The 14,953-nt window shown below is 36.1% G+C and overlaps 1 protein-coding gene across 2 annotated transcripts; it reads right to left on the bottom strand.

Annotated features, from left to right (window-relative positions):
- Positions 1 to 7,117: 7,117 nt before the first annotated feature.
- Positions 7,118 to 14,041, bottom strand: LOC145772144 (uncharacterized). Of its 2 annotated transcripts, none has more exons than XM_082583986.1 (4): positions 13,941 to 14,041; positions 12,877 to 12,966; positions 11,058 to 11,164; positions 7,118 to 9,611 (listed from the first exon to the last, which is right to left on the bottom strand). In XM_082583986.1, exons 2-4 carry the CDS (start codon positions 12,959 to 12,961, stop codon positions 9,414 to 9,416), a joined length of 390 nt encoding a protein of 129 aa, XP_082440112.1. In that variant the 5' UTR covers positions 12,962 to 12,966; positions 13,941 to 14,041; the 3' UTR covers positions 7,118 to 9,413. The 2 variants fall into 2 exon arrangements, with proteins under 2 accessions (XP_082440112.1, XP_082440111.1); XM_082583985.1 differs by lacking the exon at positions 13,941 to 14,041 and adding an exon at positions 13,763 to 13,902.
- Positions 14,042 to 14,953: the final 912 nt, after the last annotated feature.

Below are 14,953 nucleotides of genomic sequence, written 5' to 3'. Positions count from 1 at the left end.
CCAGGCTCGATTAAAATAGACTCATCTGTTCCAGAGAGAGAGCGAGAAACATCTTGTTTTGTCTGTTGCGAAAAATAGTATACGGTACAAATATAAACCGATACAAATATATTCAACAACAGACAAGAAAATGAATTTCCGTAGTTTTGTTTCGAAGTCGAAAGTGTATTTTTCATCAGTTGAGGGACTGAGTTAAACATTCAACCAAAAGACTTGAAATCATTGTAATGTGTAAATTTGGCGATTTTTCTCTGCGTTTTTTTGATTTTGTGACAAAACTACAAAAGTTTAGCTACAGAATTATTTTGGATCTGGCAACTCTGATTAGTTGGTTTAACTCGCTTGTGATAAGGATTATGTAGATTCAAAAATCTTTCTGGTTTGCAGCGTGGTTAGTAATGTGATTCACCTTAGTAGTATTGTAAAGCTCCATCTTAAATAAAATGTCGAATCTACGACGCTGGTGATCTGGAGATGTACCATAGATATTTTCGAGTAATAACATGTTTTGTGTAGGCTAAACTAACAGTTCAAAGTGGTGCTTGGGTTGTACTAAAATGTGTAGGCAGGACATGTCATGGTAGGGGGTAACAATGAATGGCATGGTATGCCCTGCCTGCACATTTTAGTACAATTTACTCCAGAGTATAATGAGGCCATGCCTGCAAGAGGTCAATATCGACTATAAATCCTATATCAGTATGTCACCAGAATAGCTAGTGTACCTTGTATATACTTGTATATCATGTAGGCTACCGTAGGGACTGTTTTAAGCCAATGTTGCTAACAGACCAACATCTCAGTCAGTCTGGCCTCATCACATACTTGTGACACTTCCTACCCAGATTTTGCACCAAAAAGACCTCATACCATAATGTGGTTGCCAAAGAACCACACCTAAGGGACTTGCACCAAAATGTCTCAATTCTATTAGGCCAAGACGTAATCGATAGTTAAAAATTGTTGAAAAACTGTTTTTAATCTGTTTAATTTAGAAATATTTTTACTCTTGTAATGGATAATCGTAATGAAAAGTGTAGACTTTACCAAAGAAGGTGGATAGCAAACAAATGTGCATGTAAAGCCAAACGGCGACGTTTTGATGAACAGAAACAGCAGCACAGTGAGCACACAAATGAAATTCAAGGTATCAGTAACCAAAACCGTAATCGCTCAGTGTCATGAAATCGCAAAATACACAGTTGTTGAATTTACAAGGAAAATACTGTTCAAGTTGTACCAAGTTCATGGACATTTATAGAAAAGGTGAGCACCATTAATATTAAGTTCATTGACGACATTGGTGAATTGTTTGAAAAATGATTTTATCCAGTTTGTGTCTTTGTTCAACAACATAGTAAAACCAATCCCACTTTTTGACAGGTGTTGATCTAATGATCTTGTGCATTTTTAAGCCAGTAGGCTAAAGTATACCAAATTTGCTTAACCTGGTTTATAAATGGCATATTGCTATTCCTATTTACTTTGCAGACTACCGTACCAACTTAGGTCAATGTTATTGGCCACCATTTGGAGCAAGCAATCATGTTAAAAAATGCTCATTTGTGGATAAGGCGAAATGTACCGTACAATTGTACATTGTGTATAGGCTATGCAATAAGAGTCCTTGGTTATAATGGTAAGAAATGCTATATTTTTATATTGCTACAAATTTGATGTTTATTGCAAGAAGAGCGTTTTGTAGTCAATTTCTTTATGGCAAGTATTGATAACTTTTGCATGAAGTGAATTACACTGGTCTACAAAAAAGAATTTTTTTGGGAGTGGCTATTTGACCAGCTCCGGTCTTTTAATCTGAAACACTGTTGGACCGGTCATGACGTTTTTCTTTATCTCATTCAAAGCAAAAGGCAAAAGGAGAAGAAAAAGTGCCTATGTAACATCTAAATTTGATTGTTTTATTGAACTGAGTCAGTGGTGCGTGCGATCTTTCTCGGGCTGGTATCCTCAGCGTTGTGATTTCTATACTACCCAGAAGCATTTAATTTTAAACTAAAATTGCCTGCTAAAAAACACTGCTTAAAAGTTAACTGAACATTGATGAAACCATTTTTTTAAAAGAAGTATTGTCACTTTTTACAGCCACCAAACTAACTTGTTGAGAGCAAAAATGTAATGTGTCATTCGGCAAACACCGGTCACAATGTCACATCCTCTTATGACGAACGGAAACTTACCCAAAGAAATTCTCAAATTCCAGCAAATTAAAAATATTAAAAAAAAGGGGGCGATCAGTTTAAACCCGTATCAACGTATAGTTACTCTGGGATCCGCGTAAAGCAGATACGAAAGCATCAATAAATTTGAAAAAAAATGGGAATACTATAATATTAACGACGACCTTTTAGAGTAGATGTTAATTCAAACAGAAAAAGAAAATGAGAAAAGATACATTGCCTGGAAATTCAATGATTAAAAAAGTATGACAAAGTCCAATTTTAAACTCTTCTGTTGCATATCACGATTTCGTGTATTGAACCCTCTTCAGTATCATACAACTTTATCAACAGCATGGTACAGTAAAATTTACAGCAGTTCACTTAAGATTAAAAAATGACTAAATTAAAAATAATCTAACTTTATTACTTATATTTGAAAAAGCAAAAAAAAGCTACTTGAATTAAAAGTTGACCACAAAAATGCAGCAACCTAACGATTGAGTCAAAATTTAGTTTAAAAAAAAAACAAAAAAATGCTTACGGGTAGTATCGAACTCATACCCTCATGAACACCAGTCTGAGAAGCATCGTACACGCCACTCGCTCAGGTAAACAAAATTGTTGAATTTAGAAGTTATATTATATATATAGGAACTTTTTTCTTTTCCTCTCATCTTTTGCTTTGAAAGAGAAAAAGAATACGTCATGACCGGTCAAATAGTGTTTCAGATTAAAAGATCGGAGCCGGTCAAATAGCCAATGCCATTTTTTTGCTCCATGAACTTTGAAAACTGATTTAGAGTAACTTTTGGGTGCTGAATTCCAATCTGACCTCAGATTTATCCTATCACGTCAGGTTTGTGAGATATGATAACAACAAATTGTTACTTTTGTCAAAAGTGGAAGATTTGGCGTTGCGTTTACCACCAATATGTGCAGTGCTATAATGAAAGTTTAATGTTAGACTGGCCAAAACAGCCTAAATAAGGTTACTGGAGCATTGACATTTGACATAGGCCTGCTTAAATCTTTGTGGTTTCATGCAAAACATTGACGGGGGAGGGAGTCAGTTATACTTTTAGCCTCCCTTTTAGCTTGTTATTACTGCCTTGTTAATAATGTTGCTTAGAAAACAAGTTAGTATCAAAATTGTAGTTGGTGGGTGTATTTCAGCTACTTATGCACCGCATGGCCTGGATATAGCACAATCGTCATCGTCATGTGAGCGTCTGGGGCCGAGGGTCTATCCTTTTACCACCCCAGATTCATGATGTTCCCGGACTACACTGGAAGGCTACCAGAGAGCAGCCAGTCTTTGGTTTCATCATCCATGACATGCAGACCTTCCACTTCGTTAGGTGGCTTGAAGATGGAGTAGCACAATGTGCGTGTGCAATAAACGCAACGTCTAATCTACCACTTTTGACAAAAGTAATAATTTGCCGTTATCATATCTCACAAACCTGACGTGATAGGATAAATTTGAGGTAAGATTCGGATTCAGCACCCCAAAATTACTCTTAATCAGTTTTCAAAGTTCATAGAGCAAAAATCGTGTAGATCATTGTTATTGATAACTAGGGCCCGCAAAAGTCAATAAAGTCAGAATTTTTTAAGGACCTCGTCTGTACACAAATCAAAGAATAAAGTTGTTTTAAGCACCTAGGGGACTGTTTCTAACAAGTTTATTGGTCAAACTTGACAATAAAGTCAAAATTTTCAATAAAGTCAAAGTTTGTCAAATTATGGCTTTTAACAAACTTTTTTGTGTTTCTTGAGAGTAATTTTTGTCAAAATCCTCGTAGACGCATAGTCTTGTAAATCAGGAACTGTGACACAATTAAGCCATATGAACCCATGAAAGCAGGAAATATGTCACAATGCCTTTTTGGATCAACAGCAACTGTTATCACAAATTGTCCATTAGAGTGGTTCAAAAAAATACAATTTTCTCGGAATCTTCCTCCACAAGGCTTAAAATGTGCCATTTCCCCATAGAAGTGCCCTTGCAAAAAATTAGACTGATTGGAAGTCGTTTAAAGGTCAATCAGATTTTCACTTTTTTACCACATTCTGCCTATGCCAAACCCTATCGCACACAGGCCGATATTGTGTACAAGAATTACAGAGGGGGAAATGCCCGCTATCACCTTGAAAACCACAGCAGAGAATGAGCTAGACTTCTATATGATGCAGAATTAAACTTAGTGTGTATGTAAACAGATTTATTAACTTAACACCCAACAAAGCAAAAATCTTATTTCCATACTAAACTATCGGCAATTCGGCATCTACCATTATTATTGAAAAACACTCGAAACCGGCAGTAGTCTCATCAGTCATCACTTCAATCATTTTCATGAGACTCAGAAACAGTACCAGTACCTACTGCAGTTAGTAAGCATCCACAGGAAAAGGTTTCCGGTGCCAACCAAAGCAACCCTTAATCTCAACAAAGCCTGAAATGAGACTGTGACGAAAACAGTGGCCGAATGTCATATCTGATTTAACACCACAGTCCTTGATGCTAACATTGTATTTTAATTCATTTATCGTGATATGGATGTCTCTTTGTGATAAAAGCAAATTGTATTATGCTTAAACTTATTTAACCTGTCAAAATAATTGAAGTGATGACTGATGAGACTACTGCCGGTTTCAAGTGTTTTTCAATAAAAATGGTAGATGCCGAATTACCGATAGTTTAGTATGAAAATAAGATTTTTGCTTTGTTGGGTGTTAAGTTAATAAATCTGTTTACATACACACTAAGTTTAATTCTGCATCATATAGAAGTCTAGCTCATTCTCTGCTGTGGTTTTCAAAACAATAGCGGGCATTTCCCTCTCTGTAAGTCTTGCACACAATATCGGCCTGTGTGCGATAGGGTTTGACATAGGCAGAATGTGGTAAAAAAGTGAAAATCTGATTGACCTTTAAACGACTTCCAATCAGTTTAATTTTTTGCAAGGGCACTTCTATGGGGAAATGGCACATTTTAAGCCTTGTGGAGGAAGATTCCGAGAAAATTGTGTTTTTTTGAACCACTCTATTGTCCATTGTTTAAGTTATTCATTGTTACGTATTTAAATAGTTCTTATAAAACACGTCTTCTTCACAAACGTGGTCTTTTCGAAGATCAACAGTTTGGATTTTAGAAATAGCTTACTGACATTTTGTAATACAAAAATGCCCAAGCAAGCTAAATCGTCTTCTGCAAAAGTTAGTCAGATTTGGCGAGATTTTCCTGCTGAATTTAATGCAACTCCCGGGGGTGATTTAAGGTAAATTTTTGCGAGTTTATAGTGAATTGAGATAAAAAGTATTTTGTTGAAAGTGACAGAAAAAGTAAACGCTATTAAGCTGGATTGGAGCGACAACAAGCATTGCAATAAAGGCAACTTTTATTGAACAAGTCCCTTTTATTGAACACGTTTAGGTCTGAAATCGACAAAATGTTATGTTTGGGTAACTGGTATCAATTCAAGAAAGAACTGTGGCCAGTGTGGCCTCTACAAATTTCGTTAGGTCAAAATAAAGTCAAAATTTGATAAAAATAAAGTTAAAAAAAAAATTTTAGGTCAAAATAAAAATGGCCCTATTGATAACCTATATTATTTAGTTTAGCCTAAATGTTTATATTTCAGATAACTATAAAATTGCTTTAGCTATGTCGGAGAAAGAAGAATACACTTCGAACTTGGAAGAAGAGGATCAGATCATCAGAAAGCGTACAAAGAGAAGAGTAGAAGTCCTAAGTTCTTCTGATTGGGTAGGTTGATAATAAACAATTGTTAAAGTAGTTTAGAAAAATTTATTTATGAAATTATAAATTTAATGTAGTTCTATAATCTATATTTATGGATTTACAGTCACTAAACTAAGATATCAACAGTCTGTTTCCCCTATTAGGGTTCGTCAGTAAATACCTCCCGACGAACCCTCATAAGGGGAAACAGACTGATTGCGATCTAACTTTAGTGATTGTAAATCTATAAGTATTGTTCAAACCTGTCTTGTGTTATTACCCAAAAATTTTAAGCTACACAGTTCCATATATGTAGAGAGTGATCAACGTAGGTAGCACAGATGATACTGGCTGAGGGAGAGACTCTAAGAACAATTCCGTGACAGCACATGTACAGTACAATCTCACAGTACACCCATTGTTCGACCATATAACTGTGCGTAAGCATTAATTGGTTTTGCGTCTCTCCATCAGTGAGTCTCAACTGAACTGTGCTACCTAGTACCTACGTTAATCACTTGAAATGTCATAGACTAGCTCGGCTGTCTTATATGTATATAGAACACTACTTTGCAGTCAGTGTTGGACCTATTTCAGTCCGGATTGCTTTTTTTTCTCTTGAGACTTTATTTTATTAACCTCTATTATTAATCATGAAACCCCGTTTGACAACTGTTTTTTTTTTCTCGCTAAGACATTATGGTACATAGCCTCTATTATAAGCTAATTTCTTTCAATATACATATGCCCTTCTGGGATTTTAGAAATCTCCGAAAAGGCTGTCTCCGAAATGGATTCTCCCAATAGTACCAGGCCGATTTTTTAATGCTAGGTACTACACAGAAAACATGTTCGTTGTAGTTGAAATTTACGGTAAACTTTTCATTTTTTGTTTAGATAGTGATGATGATGAAGAACATCAGACAAAGAAAGAGGCTTGCATTGAACACTTCATTTTCCTTACCGATACCGCCGCAATAGACATCAGCCACATTATATTCCCTTTGACAACAATTTCAAATCTGTAGAGTGCCAACCTTTAGCTGTTGACATCAATTGTGAGCGCTCCTTATTTTATGTTATATTGTTTGATTGAAATACAACTACTGCTAAATAGCTAAAGAGATGTATTGTACTCTTAGTCAGTTTTGTACTCTAATGTACTCTTGTACTCTAATACACCAAAGTATATCAAATTCATTTATTCTTTCGGCATGATACATCATAAACATACTTTGCCTAATGTTTTTAAAGATAAAAAGAAAGATTAATGAATACCTTTTCTTTTTCAGAATATTGGCTTACACTCAACAAAGACGGAAAACTATCCTAACTTCTTGGTGCAAGCACAGACTTTTTTTTTAATTCCCAAAGGATCTACACAGGTAAGGATAACAACGTTTATCAGCGATTAAAGAGTTGCCATTTACGCCTATTTATTTATTTGATTAACGCATTGTTATCTTCCCGAGTAGCCTACACTGTTTGCACTGTTCTGTTTTTCAGAAACACAAGAAAAATGAAAAGAAAATCATGTCGGAACAGGACCAACTCTGTGAGCCGGACGAGGGAAGTGAGCCAATTTGCAGCAAGATCTGGTCCTGCTGACCTGACATTCCAACCTCGTGTAGACTGGCTCGTCTCTATGCCGACGACATTACCATCACGTCCTCACTCACAAACACTAATACTTGAGTAGTTTTCGCATTACAAATAAATGTTCTTTGATACCGGTATGTAGTTTTTGAAGTTGAATACGTAGATAGTTGCAGTTGACAAGGACGATCTATACTGCTATTGATAAAAATAATGGCACACAATACGCATAAGTTTTATAGATAACAAATACACATGTATTAGATTGTTGATTTCAGATACGCGGAAATTAGGTAAATGTGGGTGTAAAAACATGTAAAATCCACCACCAAATGTACGTGTAATACACGTGAAATAGTGTCGACACATATACGTGTATTACACGTTAAAATTAACGTATAATACACGACCCAAGATACGTAGAATCTACGATTCTACGTGTATTAGTGTTGTAAGATACGTGGAAATTGAGTAGAATGCGGGTGGAATCCACCACCAAATACACGTGGAAAACACGTGTATTAGTGTAGTCAGATACGCGGAAATTGAGTAGAATGCGGGTGTAAAACACGTGAAATCCACCACCAAATATACGTGGAAAACACGTGTATTAGTCTTGTCAGATACGCGGAAATTAGGTGGAATGCGGGTGTAAAACACGTAAAATCCACCACCAAATATACGTGGAAAACACGTGTATTAGTGTTGTCAGATACGCGGAAATTAGGTGGAATGCGGGTGTAAAACACGTAAAATCCACCACCAAATATACGTGTAATACACGTGAAATAGTGTCGACACATATGCGTGTATTATACGTTAAAATTAACGTATAATACACGACCCAAGGTACGTAGAATCTACGTGTAATACACGTGAAATTTCTAGCTGGGTTGGCACTAAACCACGAGGCTTTGCTCATAAAATTCTGCAATTCTTGCCTCAATAGGCAGTTGTTCGCTGCAGGCGCCTCCTATTTGCTAAATGTCTTCACGTAATGTTGCGTTATTGATGTGTGTCTTTTCCTTGCGCAATTAGGCATCATGTGATTTTGCCAAAATTACATGACGCCTAATTGCGCAAGGATTTGCCTCTCCTCTGCCTTGCCGTTGCATTCTTATGCTTTTCTTTTTTCGATTTTGTGTGTGTAGATCAGTTTGTAATTTCAATTTATGTACAACATCAGTCAGTTGGTTAGTTGATAAGGCCTATGAGTATAGCCGAAAACGTTTGCAATTTTTAGTTTATTTTTATGTTGTTATATTAGGCTATGTTAAATGCCGTGAGGTTATTAGGTTTTATATATCTTTGGATCAAGAAAATCAAGTCTTTACCAAAATCGATAGTAAATACAGTAGAATTTGCCCAATTTGTGACCTCAAGGGAATTGAAAAAAAGTGAGGAATCGGGCGAACTGATGAATTATTCAAACAGATCAACACTATAACGACTCATACATGACCAAGAAAAATGTGACAAATAATGCGAACCGACGAATTAAACGATGACAAATTCTACTGTATTTGAAAGGTTCAACAACAAAAAATTAATCAGAAGAGATGGAGAAAAGCGGTAAAGACAATCGCTGCGAAGAGAGAATCGGTGAATCGAACTAGTTGGAACAAAACCTAATTTGGATGATGATGACGATGGATGCACATTGCACAGTTTAAGTTTAACCTACCTAGAAAAAAAATCGTATTTCTGTAGACGTTGAATCAATGTGAAAATGACGGATTTTGCTGTCTGGGTTGTTATAAAGTCAAAAATTGTAGGCTATACTGTATTCGATCATCAATGCTAGGCCTACGGTAACGTTTGCACAACTAAAAAATAAAGCTATAATCCAGTTGAACGATAAAAACTACAACAGAATTCGTTAAGAGCTGTCATTTATGACACAACAGAGTTGGAACATTTGAATGATGGAGTACAAAGTTGCTTATGGAGCCAAGAATCGTTCGTCGGATCAGCCCATGTCCACGAGTTCCCATAACAACTAATCCAACTTGTAGTTCGTTAGCTTTCTTTACGATGCTCATATCTACTCCTGCACTCACAGTGTCAACTATCACTTCAAACTCAAGCTGAAACGAACAGCACACGTATTCAGTAACTAAAAGTTCAACATAGATTTTGAAGAGTTGATTAGAGGTAGGCCGACAGAATTTGAAGATGGCAAGAAGGTAGTAAGTAGGCTACTTTTGTCTGACTCTCATTGCTTATTCTGATGATAAACTCGTAAACAGAATCCAGGGATATCTAAAGAAGGGGATACGAAGGCTTTTGTTACGTCTGACAATAGAAGGGCTTTTGTTTATCATAAATAATCTGTGTTTATCGTAAAATGACAATTGGCAACGATAGTAGTTTAATAAATCTTGTTATGATAACTTGGATTGCGCTATCAACATCAGGCTTGGATTTTCACAGCATGCTCGTGGTTGCTTGTTAATTCAACTAGGCTACCCATATAGCCTACTTGCTTTACATCTAGCCTCCTGCAAAGGATTTGTTATAAAAAAACAGCTTACTGGTAACTTTTCAACTGTTATTGTAAACAAGTATTCTTTAAATATACTCTACGTAACATTTGCTAACTGTCTTCTGTAGCTGATTGTACCAGCTGCACTACAAAACTTTCTACGATGTTAAAAAGAACCACATGTTTAAAGCGCTACAAACTATCGCCCTGGTAGTGTCATGAGAATAAGGCAATCGCTGCGAGCCTTCATATCCCCTTCTCTAGATATCCCTGACAGAATCAGAGAAAATTTTCTTTGAACTTTAACGTTTCAATTTATTTACTTTTTTTTATCAAGCTCAATAGAGCCAGCACAAACTATAGGCCTAAGGCTCTAGGCAAGGATATCTAACGAGGATATGAAGGCTCAGAGCAATTGGTTATTCTCACGACAGAAGCGCGGTAGTTGGTACCGCGATAAACATGCGGTTCTTTTTAAAATTGTAGAAAGTTTTGTAGTGCTGCTGGTACAGTCAGCTCCAGAAAACAGTTGGCAAATGTTATGTAGAGCATATTTAAAAAATACTTGTTTTGGAAGACAGTTGAAGGATTAGCAGTAGCCTAAGCTGTTTTTCTTGACAAAGCCTTTACAGTAACCAGTAGGCTAGATGAAAAGGCGTAAAGCAAGTATACGGGTAGTTGAATTAACAAGTAACCATGAGCAATTGAGCATGTAGTGAATATCTACGCCTGATGGTAATAGCGCAATGCAGGATATCATAACAAGATTTGTTAAACTACTATCCAAGCCAATTGTCATGTTGCGATAAACAAAAGCCTTTCTATTGTCAGACGTAATAAATGGCTTCGTAACACCCAACTTCAGATATTCCTGGCTGTAGGCTACAACTAATTAATCGAAGCCTATCAAAATATTAACTCGGGTTTGACGACCAAAGCTGTAGTAGAACAAAAATATATCCCAACTTGATGAACCCTTAAAGAAGCAAGCCGCCATTCTCAACGAAGTTTGCGATGCGTTTTAACAGCACACTCGATGGTTGCTTACCTCTTGAATAGCTTTGCATTTAAGGAAGTATATTTTTTTCATTTCTGCTATATGTGTATCATGCTGTACATATATATCATGAATTTCCTCTTTAAAAATATCAGGATCTGCAAAGAAAACCAACAAAATATCTCTATACAAAGCGGCATTAAGATTGGCGGTCAAGGTTTTTAAGAGAGTAGCAACTATGTTGAATTTAACGATAGCTAGTAGGCCTACTATAAGTGTAACACAACTTTTAGTGTTTAGATCCTATTGTAATTTTTTTCATTTTCAACTGCTGATAGACAGATTGGCTACAAATAAAGAACAAGTGAAATTCATCCAATTAAAGTACTTAGGTGTAGATTTAAGAAGTGAGTTGCATGATGATTGCGATCTCACTAGACAAGTTCGTTTCTTTTATTGCCCAGCAAATAAATTGCTAGATTACCCAGGTTTTCTCTGGTCCAAAAAACGTTATTTCGATCATATTGTATGCAGGGCCGGATTAAGGTTTTGATAGACCTGGGGCTATATGGTAATCTGAGGCCTATATGTCATTCCCCTTATTGTACCAATCACAATTAAAATTAAATAACAAAAATTATACCCGAAGTAGGCTATAGTATTTACTTATTAAACACATTCAAGTGACAGGTTTTCTGGATTTAGACGAAGCAAAGCTGTTAATAACATCATCGGTGTCTATTTTTTTCCAAAATTTCGTTTTCAATGCAGAGTAGAGCTAAGGAATGTAACCTTTTCTGGCGCATGGATGACCGCGGTTGATTCTTTAGCCTACTCTTTTAAGCACTGAAAATGAGCGCTCGCCTGAACAATTAGAAATCATCAGACAAAGATACATTCTTAGTACAACAGATACGTTAGGAAATGCGTACACAAACTCATTTTCATTGATGAATCAAAACATTTGAGTTTCTTTGCTGCATTCGCTGTTAAAATGGTGTTGTTTTAGCAGTGCAGAAAAAGGAATCATCTCTTCAGACAGCTTCTTATTCAGCTAATTTTTACACCAATGGTTCTTAACCTTTGCTCTATCGCGCCTCCCTTAGCAAATGGTCCATTGTTTCAAGCCCCCCTGAAGTTAGCATTTGTTTTATGATTTTCGTCCTTTATTCTTTCGATCCTGATAATAAGCATGTCAGTTGCTCTTAGTAAGTTGCTATCCGTGGGTCTATTTTTTTAGTGGGCCTGGGGCTGCAGCCCGGTCAGCCCCCGCCTTAATCCGGCCCTGATTGTATGCATATATATGCGTGGAAGCCATATATGCACTAAATTTATGTGTTCTATAGTTTTCATCGTCTTCAAGTGACGTATTTTTATAGACTGCCTTGTCAAATAAACATTAGTGAGCTTCAAATCTCTTGTGGTATAAACTACATTTGAGGCCTTGATAATAAAAGCTCTTTTTGCATCCACTGAAACACTGAGAAATCTCAGCCAATAGTTTAAATTCGTGGCTCATGCAATCGGCTTGTTTCTTATCATCACTGTTACATGAAATCTACAAACAATCTAGGGTTACCGTATCTCGAATAATATATAACCTTATTCTGAAAGTATATGCCTAATGTGTCTACTTGTTTATACGGGCATATATTTTATAGTGCTTGTTGCATACAAGTGAATTTGTTGAATTGTTCTCTTCACCTCAAATAAATCGCAAGGTCTGAAACATTTCAATAAAAAAGTAGGTCTATTAAATAAGAAAAATAGTACAAAAAATGAAGTTAGGACTAGAAAAAAGACCTGATTGAGGAGTGTCAACTATGTACTGCATTAATTTAGCTGCACTTGCATAACACGAAAAACATACGTTTGTAGGCTTCAAATGGTAAAGTAGGTTGGTCCACCAAGTACAGAACAAAAACTTTGTGTCTTGGAGAATGTAAATTTTCCATGTAAACTGTAATGTAAACTTGAATAAAAAAATATGAATGCAAAAGTTAACGCGGCCTCTTGGAGCACATAGGTTTGGTTTTGAATCTTTATCCTTGGACTGACAAAGCCTTGATAAGTTAGTCTTGCTAGTTTTGCATACTTGTACAGCGTACAGGTGTTAGATGCAGGGCTAGTTACCGCGATTGGCAGAGTGAAGTTTCTGATTGTTAAAGTTTTGTTTCCAGGAAATTATTTCATCCATTAGGTGCCTCTAAATGGAGAGCAGTCCTTAGAATGTGTTGTTCAACTGTAGATGACTATGAAAAAATATACTGAGGTAGCAGATACAAAAAAAAACAACTAACTGTTGCATCACAAATGACGCATAAAAACTACTACACACATACATGATGAAAAAATAAGTGTCACGGTTGCTACTGATAACCATTTCAAGATCATGAAGCTGGCATTTGAGGCAGCCATTCACCAAAAAAAAAAAAAACTTCATCCCAAACTTGAAATGCTAAGCAGCTGTGACAGCGTTTGTTACATATATAATTCTACATGTTTAGCTTAAACCAATAACAAACTTTCTGCCCTGTCAACTACCCGCATTAACTACTGCACCAAAGTGATGAGACAATAGGCTTTGTTAACAAGAGAAACAAAGTGCGGTACAAGTTTAAAACTTTTGTTTGTGTTTAAAATAACATCAAAAAACAACAACAATAATGTCACAATTTACTTTGATACCAGTGCACACTGCACAGCTAGCCCAAATGCACAAGTTGTCAGTAAATGTAATTTATTTTACTACTTACAGTCAAATGCTTTCTCAGCTGTTTTACTTGGATCAACTGCAATTAAAACCTTCATACTTTTTGTAATACTTAATATAATCATAAGGTCTTAAAACTACACACACCAATGAATTGCCTTAGCCTATTTATATAGATTGTCTGAGAGCAAATGTATACAGCATGTAAAAAAATCTTATACCTTTGACAGTATAGAATTAATTCAGGTGTTGAACCAAAGTGGAAACACTTAACATCAGAATAGTTCAGAACAAGATATATAATACCATTGCAACGGTTCAATGTTTAAGTGCTTGAAACACAGCCATTGACAAAAGCAGCAAAAGGTAGCCTAGTTGATGGTGCCTACAACCGATGCTCAGCAACATCACTTCTGTATTTCTCTCTCATAAAATTGCGAGCCGCTTAAAACTTACAAGCACCCAAAACGGTATCTCTAAAGGACCTACACAATCCATTGCCAAATTCCTTTCCTTAACAGATCATGAAATAAATAAAGTACCATACCTAATTTCAGTCCAATCTTTTAAGAAGTGGCTATATGATATTTGCGACGTTAGTGTAAACCTTAACCTTGATAACACCTGCCCCCCAAAAAAAGCTTTTTGATTATAACCATGGCAACCAGCGTCCTGAATATAACCACTTCAAATGTTTTAACTACATTCATTCAGCGGCATCTAATGGATGGAATAATTCCCCAGCAACGGTTACAACACTTCAACAATTGGAAACTTCACTCTGTTAATCTCGGTGACCGGGCCTGCGTCAGTGATTCAAAGTCTCTACAAGTATGTGAAACTGCCAGGATTAAGCTCTGCAAGAAGCTTTCCCAGTCCGAGGATAAAGATTCAATCATTCAAAGCCTGTCAAAATCTCTCTTCAAACAATCAATGACCATTGACCAAAACAAAAATGTGGAGTCGTCTGAAACAGTGTTGCCAGATAGACATTTCATCTCAATCGTTTTCTAAATCCTCCAATCAAAATTATCATTTCCTAGCTCGTTTTTCGCACACTGTGTTTTTGTTGTTTCTTGTCAACTTTTGGATGATGTTTGTCTTAACAAGATCTCTAATCCACATTGGTGTGATGGTGCATTTACCCTGGAGTAGAGTAGATAAATGTCTATTGGCTGTTGGGAAAAATAAAGATGTACGACATGATGTACGATAAATCAAAACACAATACACA

This window comes from Aplidium turbinatum, chromosome 6, assembly GCF_918807975.1.
Source record: "Aplidium turbinatum chromosome 6, kaAplTurb1.1, whole genome shotgun sequence".
NCBI classification, from domain to species: domain Eukaryota; kingdom Metazoa; phylum Chordata; class Ascidiacea; order Aplousobranchia; family Polyclinidae; genus Aplidium; species Aplidium turbinatum.
The sequence above is the reverse complement of the archived record's forward strand: the minus strand, read 5'-3'. Positions and strand labels throughout refer to the sequence as shown.